The sequence below is a fragment of the Gymnoscopelus braueri genome (genome assembly GCF_963280865.1).
Source record: "Gymnoscopelus braueri genome assembly, chromosome: 5".
NCBI classification, from domain to species: Eukaryota; Metazoa; Chordata; class Actinopteri; order Myctophiformes; family Myctophidae; genus Gymnoscopelus; species Gymnoscopelus braueri.
Genome location: NC_137606.1, coordinates 36,343,125 through 36,356,195, shown reverse-complemented (window position 1 = coordinate 36,356,195; position 13,071 = coordinate 36,343,125). Strand labels below are relative to the sequence as shown.

The 13,071-nt window shown below is 39.8% G+C and overlaps 2 protein-coding genes across 2 annotated transcripts; one reads left to right on the top strand and one right to left on the bottom strand.

The window, feature by feature from the left end:
- The first annotated feature begins 248 nt into the window (after nt 1-248).
- timm8b (translocase of inner mitochondrial membrane 8 homolog B (yeast)) lies at nt 249-2,384 on the top strand. The gene is made up of 2 exons (XM_080428547.1): nt 249-468; nt 1,925-2,384. The coding sequence occupies exons 1-2, from the start codon at nt 370-372 to the stop codon at nt 2,090-2,092; spliced, it is 267 nt and encodes an 88-aa protein (XP_080284673.1). The 5' UTR covers nt 249-369; the 3' UTR covers nt 2,093-2,384.
- A 1,371-nt stretch (nt 2,385-3,755) lies between these two features.
- Nucleotides 3,756-12,204, bottom strand: il4i1 (interleukin 4 induced 1; the record flags this gene model as incomplete). Its single annotated transcript, XM_080429198.1, has 8 exons — nt 3,756-4,524; nt 5,308-5,444; nt 5,553-5,621; nt 9,187-9,391; nt 9,713-9,825; nt 10,539-10,753; nt 11,830-11,932; nt 12,160-12,204. 8 exons carry the CDS (start codon nt 12,202-12,204, stop codon nt 3,756-3,758), a joined length of 1,656 nt encoding a protein of 551 aa, XP_080285324.1.
- Nucleotides 12,205-13,071: the final 867 nt, after the last annotated feature.

The following is a 13,071-nucleotide window of genomic DNA, read 5'->3' as shown; positions in this document are numbered from 1 at the left end:
TTTGGGGCTTCTTTCTGAAGTGTAGTTGCTTATTTTGGGCTTGTCTCTAAAGTGTAGTTGCTTATTTGGGCTTGTTTCCTAAATGTTGTTTGCCAGTGGTTGTTGTCTAGGACTCTCCCCCCCCCAGATTAATATGTATTTATCTGCAGTGCAGACCCCCTCATATGATTTTTTTTAATGCCAGGGACCCCTGTACAAGATTTTATTTGTGAAATGTAAACAAAAAAAGACCTAGTTGCTGATTTCTCTCGCTGAATCTGGCAACACTGGCTGTAGGCTGCTGTTACAGAAGGTCATAATCGCTGCTTTGGCGTGCTTGCACTAAACTTAATTCCTTCATCTATAACACACACAATCACAAACACCACGATGGACGGATATAATCTAAACGATTCAGAAAAGGCAGAGGCGTCAGAACTTCAGCGCATGATCGCCATTGAACAGCAGAAAGCACAGTTCCAGGCCCAGGTTTGTAGGCTATAACGCGTGCTTTTAAGTCGATTCAGTTGAAAGTGGACTCCGACCGACCTCTGAAATACTACATTATAAATAAACTCAGCACAATGAGAAGGAGATGATCGCGCAGTGAACATGTAAACGTAGTTGTCTACCCTTTTCCAGGAATTAACTGATGACCTCCGGTCTGTAATTCATGTTTATGTAAAGCCTATTTACCATCATTTTCCATTGCCTAGTGGTACACAGGTCTTCCAGCCAGGCTCATTGAATGTTCACTTATACATTGTGTACTGTAGGCTATATACCCTCATGCTATAGGCTACTGTATTGGTAACAGGTGGGCACCAAAACCATCTGGGCACTAGGTACAACTGGGCACCAAAATCATCTGGGCACTAGGGTCATGGGCACCTGGACGGGCACTTAGGGGTGTAGATAACTGGGCACCTGGACGAGTACCTGAATTAGGATTCGTGTCCACAAGTGTTTTTTAACTTAACATAGCATGCTGCTTTGTTGTTGGTAAGTGACTTTTAACCCACTGTTCTTTAAACCCCCAAACACAACACAATCAAAAGTTTATTTGTCAAAATAGTACTGAGGTGAAAAGTACATTCTAACAGAGTTTCAAATACAATATAAGAGTGTATTTGCCAAAATAGTACTGTTAAAAAATAGAACAATTGGGAAATGGTAAAATACCTCAAATAATTAAGGATACCCCAACAAATAGAACAGTACAGTATACAATTATTGAAAACATGGGGATAAATTGTAGCCTACTGTTAAAAAATAGAGGGGAAAAAATAACTGAACTAAAAATAATTCTGCACTAATGCTAGGATAGAGAAAACATAGCTGAACAGTACACAACAACAAATCAGCATGCTATCTAAAGTTAAAAACCACTTGTGGACACAAATCCTAATTCAGGTGCCCACATGTCCTTAGTGCCCACTCGTCCTAGTGCCCACTTATCCTGGTGCCCACCTCACCAGGTGCCCACATGTACCTTGTGTCCAGATAATTGTGGTGCCCAGTTGTCCTGGTTCCCATCTCCCCAGGTACCCACTCGTTGCCCAGGTGCCCAGTCATCCCAGTCATCCCAAAAAGGTGCCCAGTCATGCCAAAAAATATGGTGCCTAGATGTCCCTAGTGCCAACCTGTCTTGTATTCACTGTAGTGTATTTTATTTTGGCATTTGTTGTGCAAAACTGCACACGGTAATATACTGTAGGACTACATGAGCTGCACATTACACATCTACTTTTATTTTGAGATGCTACCCTCAATAGCTTTTTCCATAGTTTTGACAAAAACAAATCTAAACTCTGTCCTGACTGAATTCAGATAATGGAATTTTCCCTTAGAGACCTTATCATCTTCGTTAACAATATCATGTTGTCTTCTTACCTCATAAAATACTTCTCAGTCAGTTGTATGTAACTTTTAATATTCCTTTCAGGTACATACCTTCACAGACGTCTGCTGGGACAAGTGCATGGACAGTCCAGGCTCCAAACTGGACACTCGAACGGAGACATGTCTGGTGAATTGTGTGGAGCGCTTCATCGATACTACCTTGGCCATCACCAACCGCTTCACACAAATAGTCCAGAAAGGCGCTCATTAATCATGGACAACAAACGTTGATGGGACTGTGAAATAGGCTACTTTGATTGAAACCATCTGCCATAGCATGTAATGTATTATACAGAGTCTGTATTGCATATACCTCGTGATAAATGTGATGTTCTTCAGGTGTGATCAAAGATCTTTATCGTGCTGACATGAATAAAATGTTTTGTTTCATGCAGTTTACACAATGTGAAACTAGGAAACTAGATCCTTTTTGGTACTGTAGCTAATTTACCTACTGATGCACAATATTAAAATGTTGGCTGATATCTGATAACTGATTATTTGCAAGGTCAAATCGATTAATACCGATATTGCGATACAAGTTTCCAGTAGGTTTTACCGTACACTTGTTACACAGTAACTACTTAAATAACAAACTAAAGATGTAACATTTATGACAGGTAGACCCTTTTGAAATCTTCCTCAGAAAATACTGATTGAATAGGCAGCCTTCAATAATCACAAAAGGCTTTTTCAGCTTATAAGATAAAATAAAATATTGGCCAAAAATATCAGGATTATTTTGCCAATACCGATTGATTAATTGATTGATATATTGAATTCTTTATTAACATGATTATTAACAGTTAAGGTTGTACAGTCAAAGGCTATGCTAAAAGGATACCACAAAAGGGGCTTGTTTCCATTGTGGTCCATTTTACTAATTCATCAGTAATACATTCAATACAATACAGATACACAACAAAACATATTGGAATAAAGCTCAGTAGAATCATAAGGTATATTTACGGAGAAAGGAGAGGCGGGAGTCAGAGGATTTAAGGTGTTCAAGGAGTTAGACTGTTTGTATTTTGAGGACAGGAATTATTTTAGGTTAGGTTTGTGTTTGGATAGGGAGTCGAGAATCTTTTCCTTTTGGTAGGTCATTTTACATTTAAGTGACAGCATAGTAGAATGCATTTTTGAGATGAATTTTGGGGGAACGAGGTCAGATGAGCTCCTGGTGTTATGGGCATCACATACTCTACACTACAGAAGTAGTTTGACAGGTATCTAGGCACTGATCCTCTGAGTATCTTAAAGACCAGACCCATTGAGAGATGTTGCATTCTGTCTTCTACCTTGAGCAAATCATCAGATACCGACATGATGGACGATTAAATCATACACTGTCTGAAATAACCTAATTCACCCCTAAAGTCACATGGATTTATCAAAAGAAAAGGTTGTGATGCAATGCACTCCAGACTGCAGCTACTATAGTGTACTGTGCTGTTATTTCAGTATACAAGTATACAACACATCTAAACAAAGTATTTTAAGCAAATCGTTCAGTTATATAAATGTTTAAAAGTTGCAAATAACATTCTCTTCCCCTTTGCAGTATATCTATTGTTTGTGATATATATATATTTTTTTTTCATTTACAAGACATACTGTACATCCGTCAGTTTATCCAAAGTTATGCTCTTTTAGAACACGGTATTCAAAAACATGTTTGCTTAATTCTAGTATAATGATATGCAGTCAGAAATATTTCACCATATGATAATTTGGTGTCTTGAAGAATATTCCGTTAAAATAAAAACTGAGGTGTCATCTTTGCAGAACAGAGTACATTTATAAAATATGGCCAGATATACACATTAAGGCTACACTTGTAGCCATTTAAAATTTAGCCTACTATACAAAAACTAAACCTTAAGATTGTTAATGTTTTTCGCTGCCCTGAGTGCTGATTTCATGGCGGTTTCAATCCAACCATGAGGTGAGGCTGTGTGTTCTCCTGCAAAGTGGACCTTTCCCTCACTGTTGAACAGCTCCGTGGCATAGTCCACGTGCTGGTAAGGAGTGTAGAGGGCAAAGGCCCCCAGGCTGTAAGGATCTGAGCCCCATTTCTTCACAAACCCTCCTGTGCACAGAGGTCTTATGTCCTCTCCATGGATCTTCACCAAGTCCTCCAGGACTTGCGCCATCAGATCCTGCTCGCTCACCCCTTCGAACAGAGTAGAGTCATCGGAACAAGTGTATGACGCCAAAAGGGCGCCCCCAGCCGTCCCTGGGAAACTGTGGCTGGGGTAGTAGATGAAGCGGGAAGGCAGGTCAGTGATGCTCTTACCACCCTTGATGCCATCCTTTTCCCAGAAGCGCTCTTTGAAGCTGAGCACCACCTTGGTGGAGCTGACATAGTGCACAGAGCGCAGGGCTTCCATCTTGTGGGCGGAGAGAGGGGGGTGGAACTCAATGAAGAGGCTGGCCTTGGCGGTGGCCGTCACCAGGACGTAGTCGACAGTCACATTTACGATGTTAGCTGATTTACGCCAGTCCTGGTAGGATATAGTGACATTGCTGCCACCTGACTGATCGATGCGCTTGACCTTGGAGTTGAGGAGGATGGTGGCATTTAGTATCTGGTATATAGCCTTAGGTAGGTGATCAAAGCCACCTGTCACTTCAAAGTACCTGAAAAAATAAAAGAAAAAAAGAACATTTTGGGATAATTTAGTTAATATACGTATAATTAAGTACCGTAAATTTCGGACTATAAGCCGCGACTTTTTTCCCATTTTTCGACCCTGCGGCTTATAGATGGGTTTCCGAGCGACGTCATCACAGAGCAGAGTGTGCAATCTGCGCATGCGGGTGGTAGAACGACCCGGAAGTGCCATTCACTCTCTTGTTATTTTCGGGATTTAGATAGGCATAATGCTGCTATTATAGGCATAATAGGCATAATGCTGCTATTATATACAAACAGATCCAACTTCCGACAAATCATTTTTATTGAGTAAAGAAGATATTACAAACTGCATCATTTAATCTACTTTCATTAAACCCGGTGAAGACCATTCATTTTATGAATGTACAATGGCCAGAGCTGCTGCGGGTAATAGCGCCCTCTACAGGCTCATCCCTCCACTGCGCGCGCATCATCCTCTCATGTTTACAAACAAGAAACCCATCTATATAAGGTGCGGCTTATCTATGGATTTTTACAGCTAACGGCCACTAGGGGACCTCCTAAATCTATGGATTTTGCACCCGCGGCTTATAGTCCAGTGCGGCTTATATATGTACAAATCATTCAATTTAGCTGCTGCGGCTTATATTCAGGTGCGGCTTATAGTGCTAAAATTACGGTATGTGTGTGCGTGCGTGTGTGTGTTTGTGTGCATGCCATGATGACAGAGAGAGATAGGAAAATTAAAATTTGCTGGTCAAGTCTTGCAACATATCTTTCCTTACTCAACATTGTCGCTGATGTCTGACTGTATATACAGTGTCTCTGTCAGGGATGTGTAGAAGAAACTGTTTTCATTCAGGATGTCTCCAATCATCCTCAGGGCACCACGACTTAGGTTTCCTTCCTTAACCAGATATTCCTTCCAAGACAATTAGTTAAGAGAATATAAAACACCTTTTCACCTAAAGCCAAATTATGACTTCGGGTCCTGTCCTGAAACAGTGGATGGAAAAAAAACAAGTCTTACCTTCACAGAATAGGAGTCATATTTGTTCAGCATGGCATTACAGCCACTTCTTGTCAAATCCTCCTTTACCTGCCAAAAGACCACAATATTTTTGCAACATGTCTGCTTGTGTAATCAGATGGAAAGGGCACTAGAATATCCTATCTATCTAGAATCATCCATCTATCTACTCATCTATCCCTCCTTCCATTCATTCATTCCTCTCTGCCTCCATTCATCTATGCATTCTTTCACCCCTCCCTTTATCCATCATTCCTTAGGAGGTTGCAAACTATCCCACATCTACCCACCACCAACATCCCCATTCTGGCCCATGTGACCTTTGCGCTCCATATCACTTTAGTCGGTCTTGGCACCCTTTTCACCCACTTCACTCATTTCAAGCCACGTGCAGTACCTTCTCTTCTCAATTTCTCCCTCCTATACCGTCTTCCAGCACTTCAGGGCCACCAGTGCACCACCATGCTCCACCATGCTTCTTACTGACTGATATCAGTCACTGACTATCTTTCAATCCGGGACAGCATCTGTGTAATTTTAGATGTTGCTATATACAGTATACATAGAATATAGCAACATTTTGTATTTTATTTTTAATTAAAAAAAATCTGTAAACTGACTTAGAAGGCGTTTTTAGGATTGGCCTCAGGTCTTAATGAAGTCTGTTGAAAGTTGAGATGATGCAACTACCTTCACACCAAAGACTCCAGGGTCAGCGATCCCTCCCGGAACATTAGTAGGGGGTACTAAGCACAAAAAATGGCCAAATCGTTACGCGGCGGATAAAAGCATGAAATTTGATACAGATGTCCCTTGGGTCATCCTAAAACATCCTAGAAGGGGTGCCCAAAAAAATCTTAAACAGGAAGTGACTTATGGACAAAATTCAAAATGGCCACCTAAACTGTTGACCGTTGACTCAAAAGACACCAAAAGAATCTCCAAAAAGCATAAAATTTGGCACATATGTCCCTTGGGTCATCCTAAGACATCCTAGAAGGGGTGCCCAAAGGAATCTGAAACAGGAAGTGAGTTATTGACTAAATTGAAAATGGCCGCCTAGTGTTGTCGATTGACTCAAAAGACAACTAAAGAATCTCATAAAAGCATACAATTTGGCACACATGTCTTTTTGGTCATCCTAAGACATCCTAGAAGGGGTGCCCAAAGAAATCTTAAACAGGAAGTGAGTCATTGACAAAATTGAAAATGACCGCCTACAGTGTTGTCGATTGACTCAAAAGACAACTAAAGAATCTCATAATGGCATACATGTCCCTTGGGTCATCCTAAGACATCCTAGAAGGGGTGCCTGAAATTATCTGAAACAGGAAGTGAGTTATTGACTAAATTGAAAATGGCTGTGTACAGTCTTGACAGATGATGCAAAAGACACTCATAAAAAATAATCTCATAAAAGCATGAAATTTGGTACAAATGTCCCTTGGGTGATCTGAATGCATCCTAAGGGGTGCCAAAAAAAGTTAGCCAATCTAGCATTTGGTCCAGAAGCCTGAAAGCTATGCAATCTCTACCATCTCCTGACAAATAAATTAAAGTCGCTGATTCGTGGACACCTTTATGGACACTCTTGCCAGAGGGCTGCTTAAGTTTGTAGAGAACTCAAGTGTGGCTGCAAAGCTGAGCCCTTCTGTTCGAGAAAGTGTAGATGCCGGGATGCTGGGTTACCTTGCAGAGCATTATGCCAATGTGCTGGTAATTGCGAAATGGCACACATGAATACATGTAGTTACTAAACACTAATCACAAAAAAACAGTAATGATCAAGAAGAAAATACATGAGAAGATAGAGTGTAAAACAAGCAAGAAGATGTAGAGTGCAAAATAAATAAGATGCAGAGAGTAAAATAAGAATATGCAGAGTAAGATAAGATGCAGAGTAAAATAAATGAGAATATGCAGAGAGTTAGATAAATAAAGAAGATTCAAAGAGTACAATAAAAAAATTATGCAGAAAGTAAAATAAATAAGTGATGTAGAAATGAAAACAGAAGGTAGACTACAAAATACGGCAAGTTATGCACTGCATAACCTGTCGTATTGAGTCTGCATAATATGCAGACTGCCATGGTCAACTGTTTAAACAGCCATTTAGAATTTCTTCAACATGGTCCCTTCCTAAAAAGTTTAATAAACAAGCAAACAAATAAATAACCCCTTCTAGGATATATTAAGAAGCACTCAATGTACGTACCAAATTATACACTTTTATGACGTCCCCTTATGTTTTCTTTTGTGTCAACTGCTTTTAGGCGGTCACTTCCTGTTTAAAACCTTTTTGGGCACCCCTTGTAGGATGCGTTCAGATCACCCAAGGGACATTTGTACCACATTTCATGCTTTTATGAGATTCTGTAGGTATCTTGCATCATCTTTCAACACTGTAGTTCTTTCAACACTGAGTTATTTAGTCAATAACTCACTTCCTGTTTCAGATTATTTTTGGCACCCCTTCTAGGATGTGTTAGGATGACCCAAGGGACATATGTGCCAAATTGTATACTTTTGGGAGATTCTATAGGCTTTTTGAGTCAATCGCCAACACTGTAGGCGGCCATTTTCAATTTAGTCAATAACTCACTTCCTGTTGAAGACTTTTTTGGGCACCCCTTCTAGGATGTCTTAGGATGACCCAAGGGACATGTGTGACACATTTTATACTTTTTGGAGATTCTTTAGTTGTCTTTTGAGTCAATCGACAACACTAGGCGGCCATTTTCAATTTGGTCAATAACTCACTTCCTGTTTCAGATTTTTTTGGGCTCCCCTTCTAGGATGTCTTAGGATGACCCAAAGGACATGTGTGCCACATTGTATGCTTTTTGGAGATTATTTTGGTGTCTTTTGAGTCAACGGTCAACAGTTTAGGTGGCCATTTTGGATTTTGTCCATAACTCACTTCCTGTTTAAGATTTTTTTGGGCACCCCTTCTAGGATGTTTTAGGATGACCCAAGGGACATCTGTATCAAATTTCATGCTTTTATCCGCCGCGTAACGATTTTTCACTTAGTACCCCCTACTACATCACCTTTACACGGTACCAACTGCATCACCACCACTTTCACTCTTTCAGTAAACTATTCACTATAGATCTTGATGGAGGGTTTTTATGCCTATAGTGAATTGCATAACCATTTCAATATGAATATGTCCTGCCACCCCAACTCACAGGGTTAGAGATTCAAATCAAACTTCAGTGAAAACTCCTGATTGTACAATAACAGCAGAACTGACTACTTTGTAATTCCTTTGCAAAGTAGTCGGGTATACAATACTTAATCAAAAATCTCCTTAGGCTAAGTGAAAGTAGGGTTCCGGTTTAAAAAAATACAGTATGTACTCAAAAAAAAATGTACATGAAAAAGCTACTCAAATTCAATAATGAGAATACTTTCCATCTATGCAATACAATGTGTGTCAAAGATATTTTAACCACTTAAACCTACAGTATATACTTGACCAGAGTCCCCCATGGGTCTAGGCCCTCTCCTGTTTTTGCTCTACACTAAATATCTTTGCAGGAAATCGCATTGCAAGGCGTTGTGAGGTGGTAGATCTGCTACTTTCACCGAATGTGTTCATGTCGTTTATGAAGGCTGAATTTGTACAAACCTTCCATAGGGCTTGGCTGAAGAGCTGAGCGGCTGACTTCCCCTTCTCCTCTCCAGTCAGGTTGTAGTTGAGAATGTCCGGGTCACTCTCCACAGCATATGTTTTCTTCAGCAGCCCGTTTACCAGGTAGTATGTGTTGATGTCATCTTGTATAAAGTGGTTCAGCTTAAGGTGAAGTTTGTCCATGGCAAATGAGAGCAGGATTCTGTGACATGATAAAAATGATAAATAGCATAACTCTTATAAAAAGAAATAGACTGCTATTTTACTCCTTGCAGTGTAATTATGGAGACCTAAGGAGACGCGGCCTCTTCTGCTCCAATGCAAGTTAGTTGGACAGGAACACGAGACGCTCTGCTCTTTCTTTAGGAAGACATTTTTGTAGTGTAGTAGTGTCACTTGCTAGTAATTTGTGACATGTCGGGCACTAGTTTAGTCTTTTTAAGAATTTGTGTCATGTGTCTGTCCCTTTATGTGAAATCCCCCCTGTTACACATGCACAGATGGTCCCATATAGAGAACTTACTTGTGAAAGCTCGGGATCCTCATAGCACCGACCTCTGCATACCAGCCTTCTCTTCGATTCCTGAAGGTCTCCACACGGCCTCCAATACGCCCGCTGGCTTCGATTATGGTCACCTTGTAGAGATAGCAGACAATAAGACTGTTTAATGTTCTGTAAAGCCACATTTTATGCTTTTGTGACCAAGTGTGCAAAGTGGAGCTTGACAATTAAAATGTAACAGAATAAGGCCCTGCTGCATAGTAACCCCAATACCTGGGGAAGGGGTACCAAGGGGTACTCCTCTGCCTCTAACTGGTAGGTGCATATCACCATAGTGTGTAAAGATAACCTCCTAATGAGGCCCCTGTGGTCTTCCCTACTTCATCTTCGCCCTCACAGCCCCCACCTAGTGGTGGATGTATGGTAAGAGTTCTGTCTACGTATTCATTGAGAAATAATTGGCCTGGTTCCTCTTTTCCCTTCTGTCCCACTAGAGATGGCATTCCCTTCTCTTTGTGTTGTTGTTTCTTTAGGTTAAATAGTTTTTATATTAGTTTGGTGCTTGTTTCTGCTTAGCGTGTTCCTATTCATCAAAGAATCTACCACAACTATTTTTGTACTTTTGTACTTTTGTAACCCAACCTTGTGAAGTTCATTCAGTTGAGAACTGAATGAACTGTGCGGAGAATTCATGTCTGACCAACCATGAGTCTTTATCTTAATCCCTAGCCAGATTGGCTGGCAAGTGAGGGATATTGACCCCTGGATCGGAGCTTACATTTACTATGGAAATGTTGTATCTGCAACATTAGATGTGTGGCAATCAACATTTGATACGATACCATACCTTATGGCCCGCTTCTTCCAAAAACTTTGCAGCAGTCAATCCAGCAACACCCCCTCCAACAATGGCTATGTGCTGAGGTGTCGTTGTGGGGGGGAGTCCATTCTGCACTATGTCCAGTAGTTCACTGTAGTCTTCATCTTGGAGGCAGTCAAACAAAGGGTCTCCAGTGATTCCACCGACTGTGAAAACTACAAACGCAACTAAAACCAGAGGAACTGAAGGACACAGAACATAAAATAAGTCCCAGTAGTTTATTTTAATTTCAACGACCAAAACTAAATGCATGTTATTCCTGTGTTAAAGAGTTACAATAGCTCACTCAGTTCATAAGGTGAAACAACAAAGGTGAAAAGATGACAACATAAAAGACAACAAGGTGACATGCACCAAGTGTAATATGGATGTTATTCCACAGTTCCACTCCAGGGTCGGTCTCTGAAAATATATCTATTCTCTCAGGCTTATGGCAACTAGTTGTTTGTAGTTTTGTTTTGTATTTGTTTGTTGGTTGTTCATTGTATAAGCGTCCTTGGGTTTTGTGAAAGGCACTATATAAATTCAAGCTACTATATATTACACTTGGTTAAGTCATACTTCACCATTAGTAAATGGTGAGGGCCAGGAATTAATGATAAGTTCATGATCAATTCATGATGAATTCATGTATGTATGCTTACCATCATTAATCAAGCGTTATTAATTATGTTTATGAATTTGCCCCCTCAAGTAAAGTGTTACCGCTTAGGTAAACTCCGATCTTGGCTACTGAATGCCTAAATTGTAAATTGTTAACTGTTCCAGAGTTTATTGTACTAGTCGGGACACCTTGATATTATTTGTCAGACAGAAATTAAAGAATCACAAAGCAAATGCAGAATAATATGATAAGAGATATTCCCATAATAACAAAACATTCAGAAGAGTACAGAAAGTCACTCGCTTGTGCTGGACACATTATTGCATCATAAGCATCAGACATGATAAGCATAAGCACCAGCCAGCTTCACTTTCCTTTCTTCCATTCAGAGTTGGGAAGATACAACCAAAAACACAAAGCGGAACTAAGGGTGGACGACAAGGAGTTTCTATCTCCACTCACAACAGAGTTAGGTTTCACATACATTTTCTTGTATTGCACAATTGGTATTTCTCTATTGCAAGACATTCAATGTTGGGTTCATATTGATTCAGCATATTCATCCTTATCTCAAAAGGCTTAATTGCTTCATCTTTGTCCATTTATGTTTGATCAGGGCAGGAACAGTGAGAATGAAAAAAAATCTGGGCTTACAGAATTTGCAGAGTGTCATCTGAGGGATCATGTTGAGGATGGCACTCCAGGATCTTTTCTTTTTTCTGCTGTTGATGTTGACACCATGAGAGGACCCAGAACCCTACCAGAGATAAGCAGACAACACACATTAATGAAGCAAGTACTATGACAAATAAACATTAATACAGATAAAACAAATACATTGTTCAGTTCAGGGGCCACAGTCATGTTTATGCAATAACACAAAAACTATTCATGTTTGGCAAAATAATGCATCAATTTATGATATCCATTTATACTGTAGCTAAATAATTTCCCATAAGGAGCACTCAGTGAGAACCCACTTACCACCATCAGAGGCAATGTCTCATAAGATGTCATAAACCTGGGCATGATTTGAAGAAAAATGCACCTGTTCCTGTTCAAGATCCTATTAAAGTTTCAATGAAGTGTCTTCCAACGCAAAAGCGTAAAAGCAATATCACACAAGGCATGTGTGAATTTGAATGTGGGACCATGTCCATGTGGCCATGGGTCTTAAAGAAATATTTTCCCACACCAGCTCAAGATTCAACCACACTGAACAAATTAGATTAGTGAGGTTATACTATTCGCTGGCATAGCTCATTTGCCCCGTCCTCAATGGTTTCCATATCTGTCCTGAAAAAAGGCTTTAGGCTGATTTAAATGTGCTCAACAATGTGTAAGGGGGGGGGGGGGGTACCTAGTAATTCAAGTCTTTAATAATAATAGGTTTTATTAAATATTGCACAGGCATGCCGTCTTTGACTTTACCTATTTATGAATAAATAATTAACATTTTTGTATATTTTTATGAAATAATAAGGTGAATAATAATAAAGTTAAAGACTCACCTGTAGTTATTTCTGTCTTCAACAGACACAGCAACACACAACTTCTTACAAGCCACACTTATGACCACATCTCTGAGTCAGTACTACACTGGAGTCCTCATGTGTTGAAACTGAATCATACTGTTAGTTTCATTTTCCTTACAGTGGTGCCAATAAAAAGACAATACTGGTACTGGTTACAAATGACATCAGAGGTGAAAGAGCTTATTACCTGCTATTGATGTGACTGATTGATTGATTGATTGATTGATTGATTGATTGATTGATTGATTGATTGATTGAAAACTTAATCAACAGTTTGCAAATAGTACAGTACGATTATACAATGGTGCTAAAAGGATAACACAAAAAGCTCTATTAAGGGCTTGTTTCCATTGTGGTCCTG

Excerpts from the sequence above, each read along its gene's own strand:
- timm8b (XM_080428547.1), top strand. The coding sequence starts at position 370 with ATGGACGGATATAATCTAAACGATTCAGAAAAGGCAGAGGCGTCAGAA. Across the intron at positions 469-1,924 it reads AAGCACAGTTCCAGGCCCAG|GTACATACCTTCACAGACGT; the intron begins GTTTGTAGGCTA and ends TATTCCTTTCAG.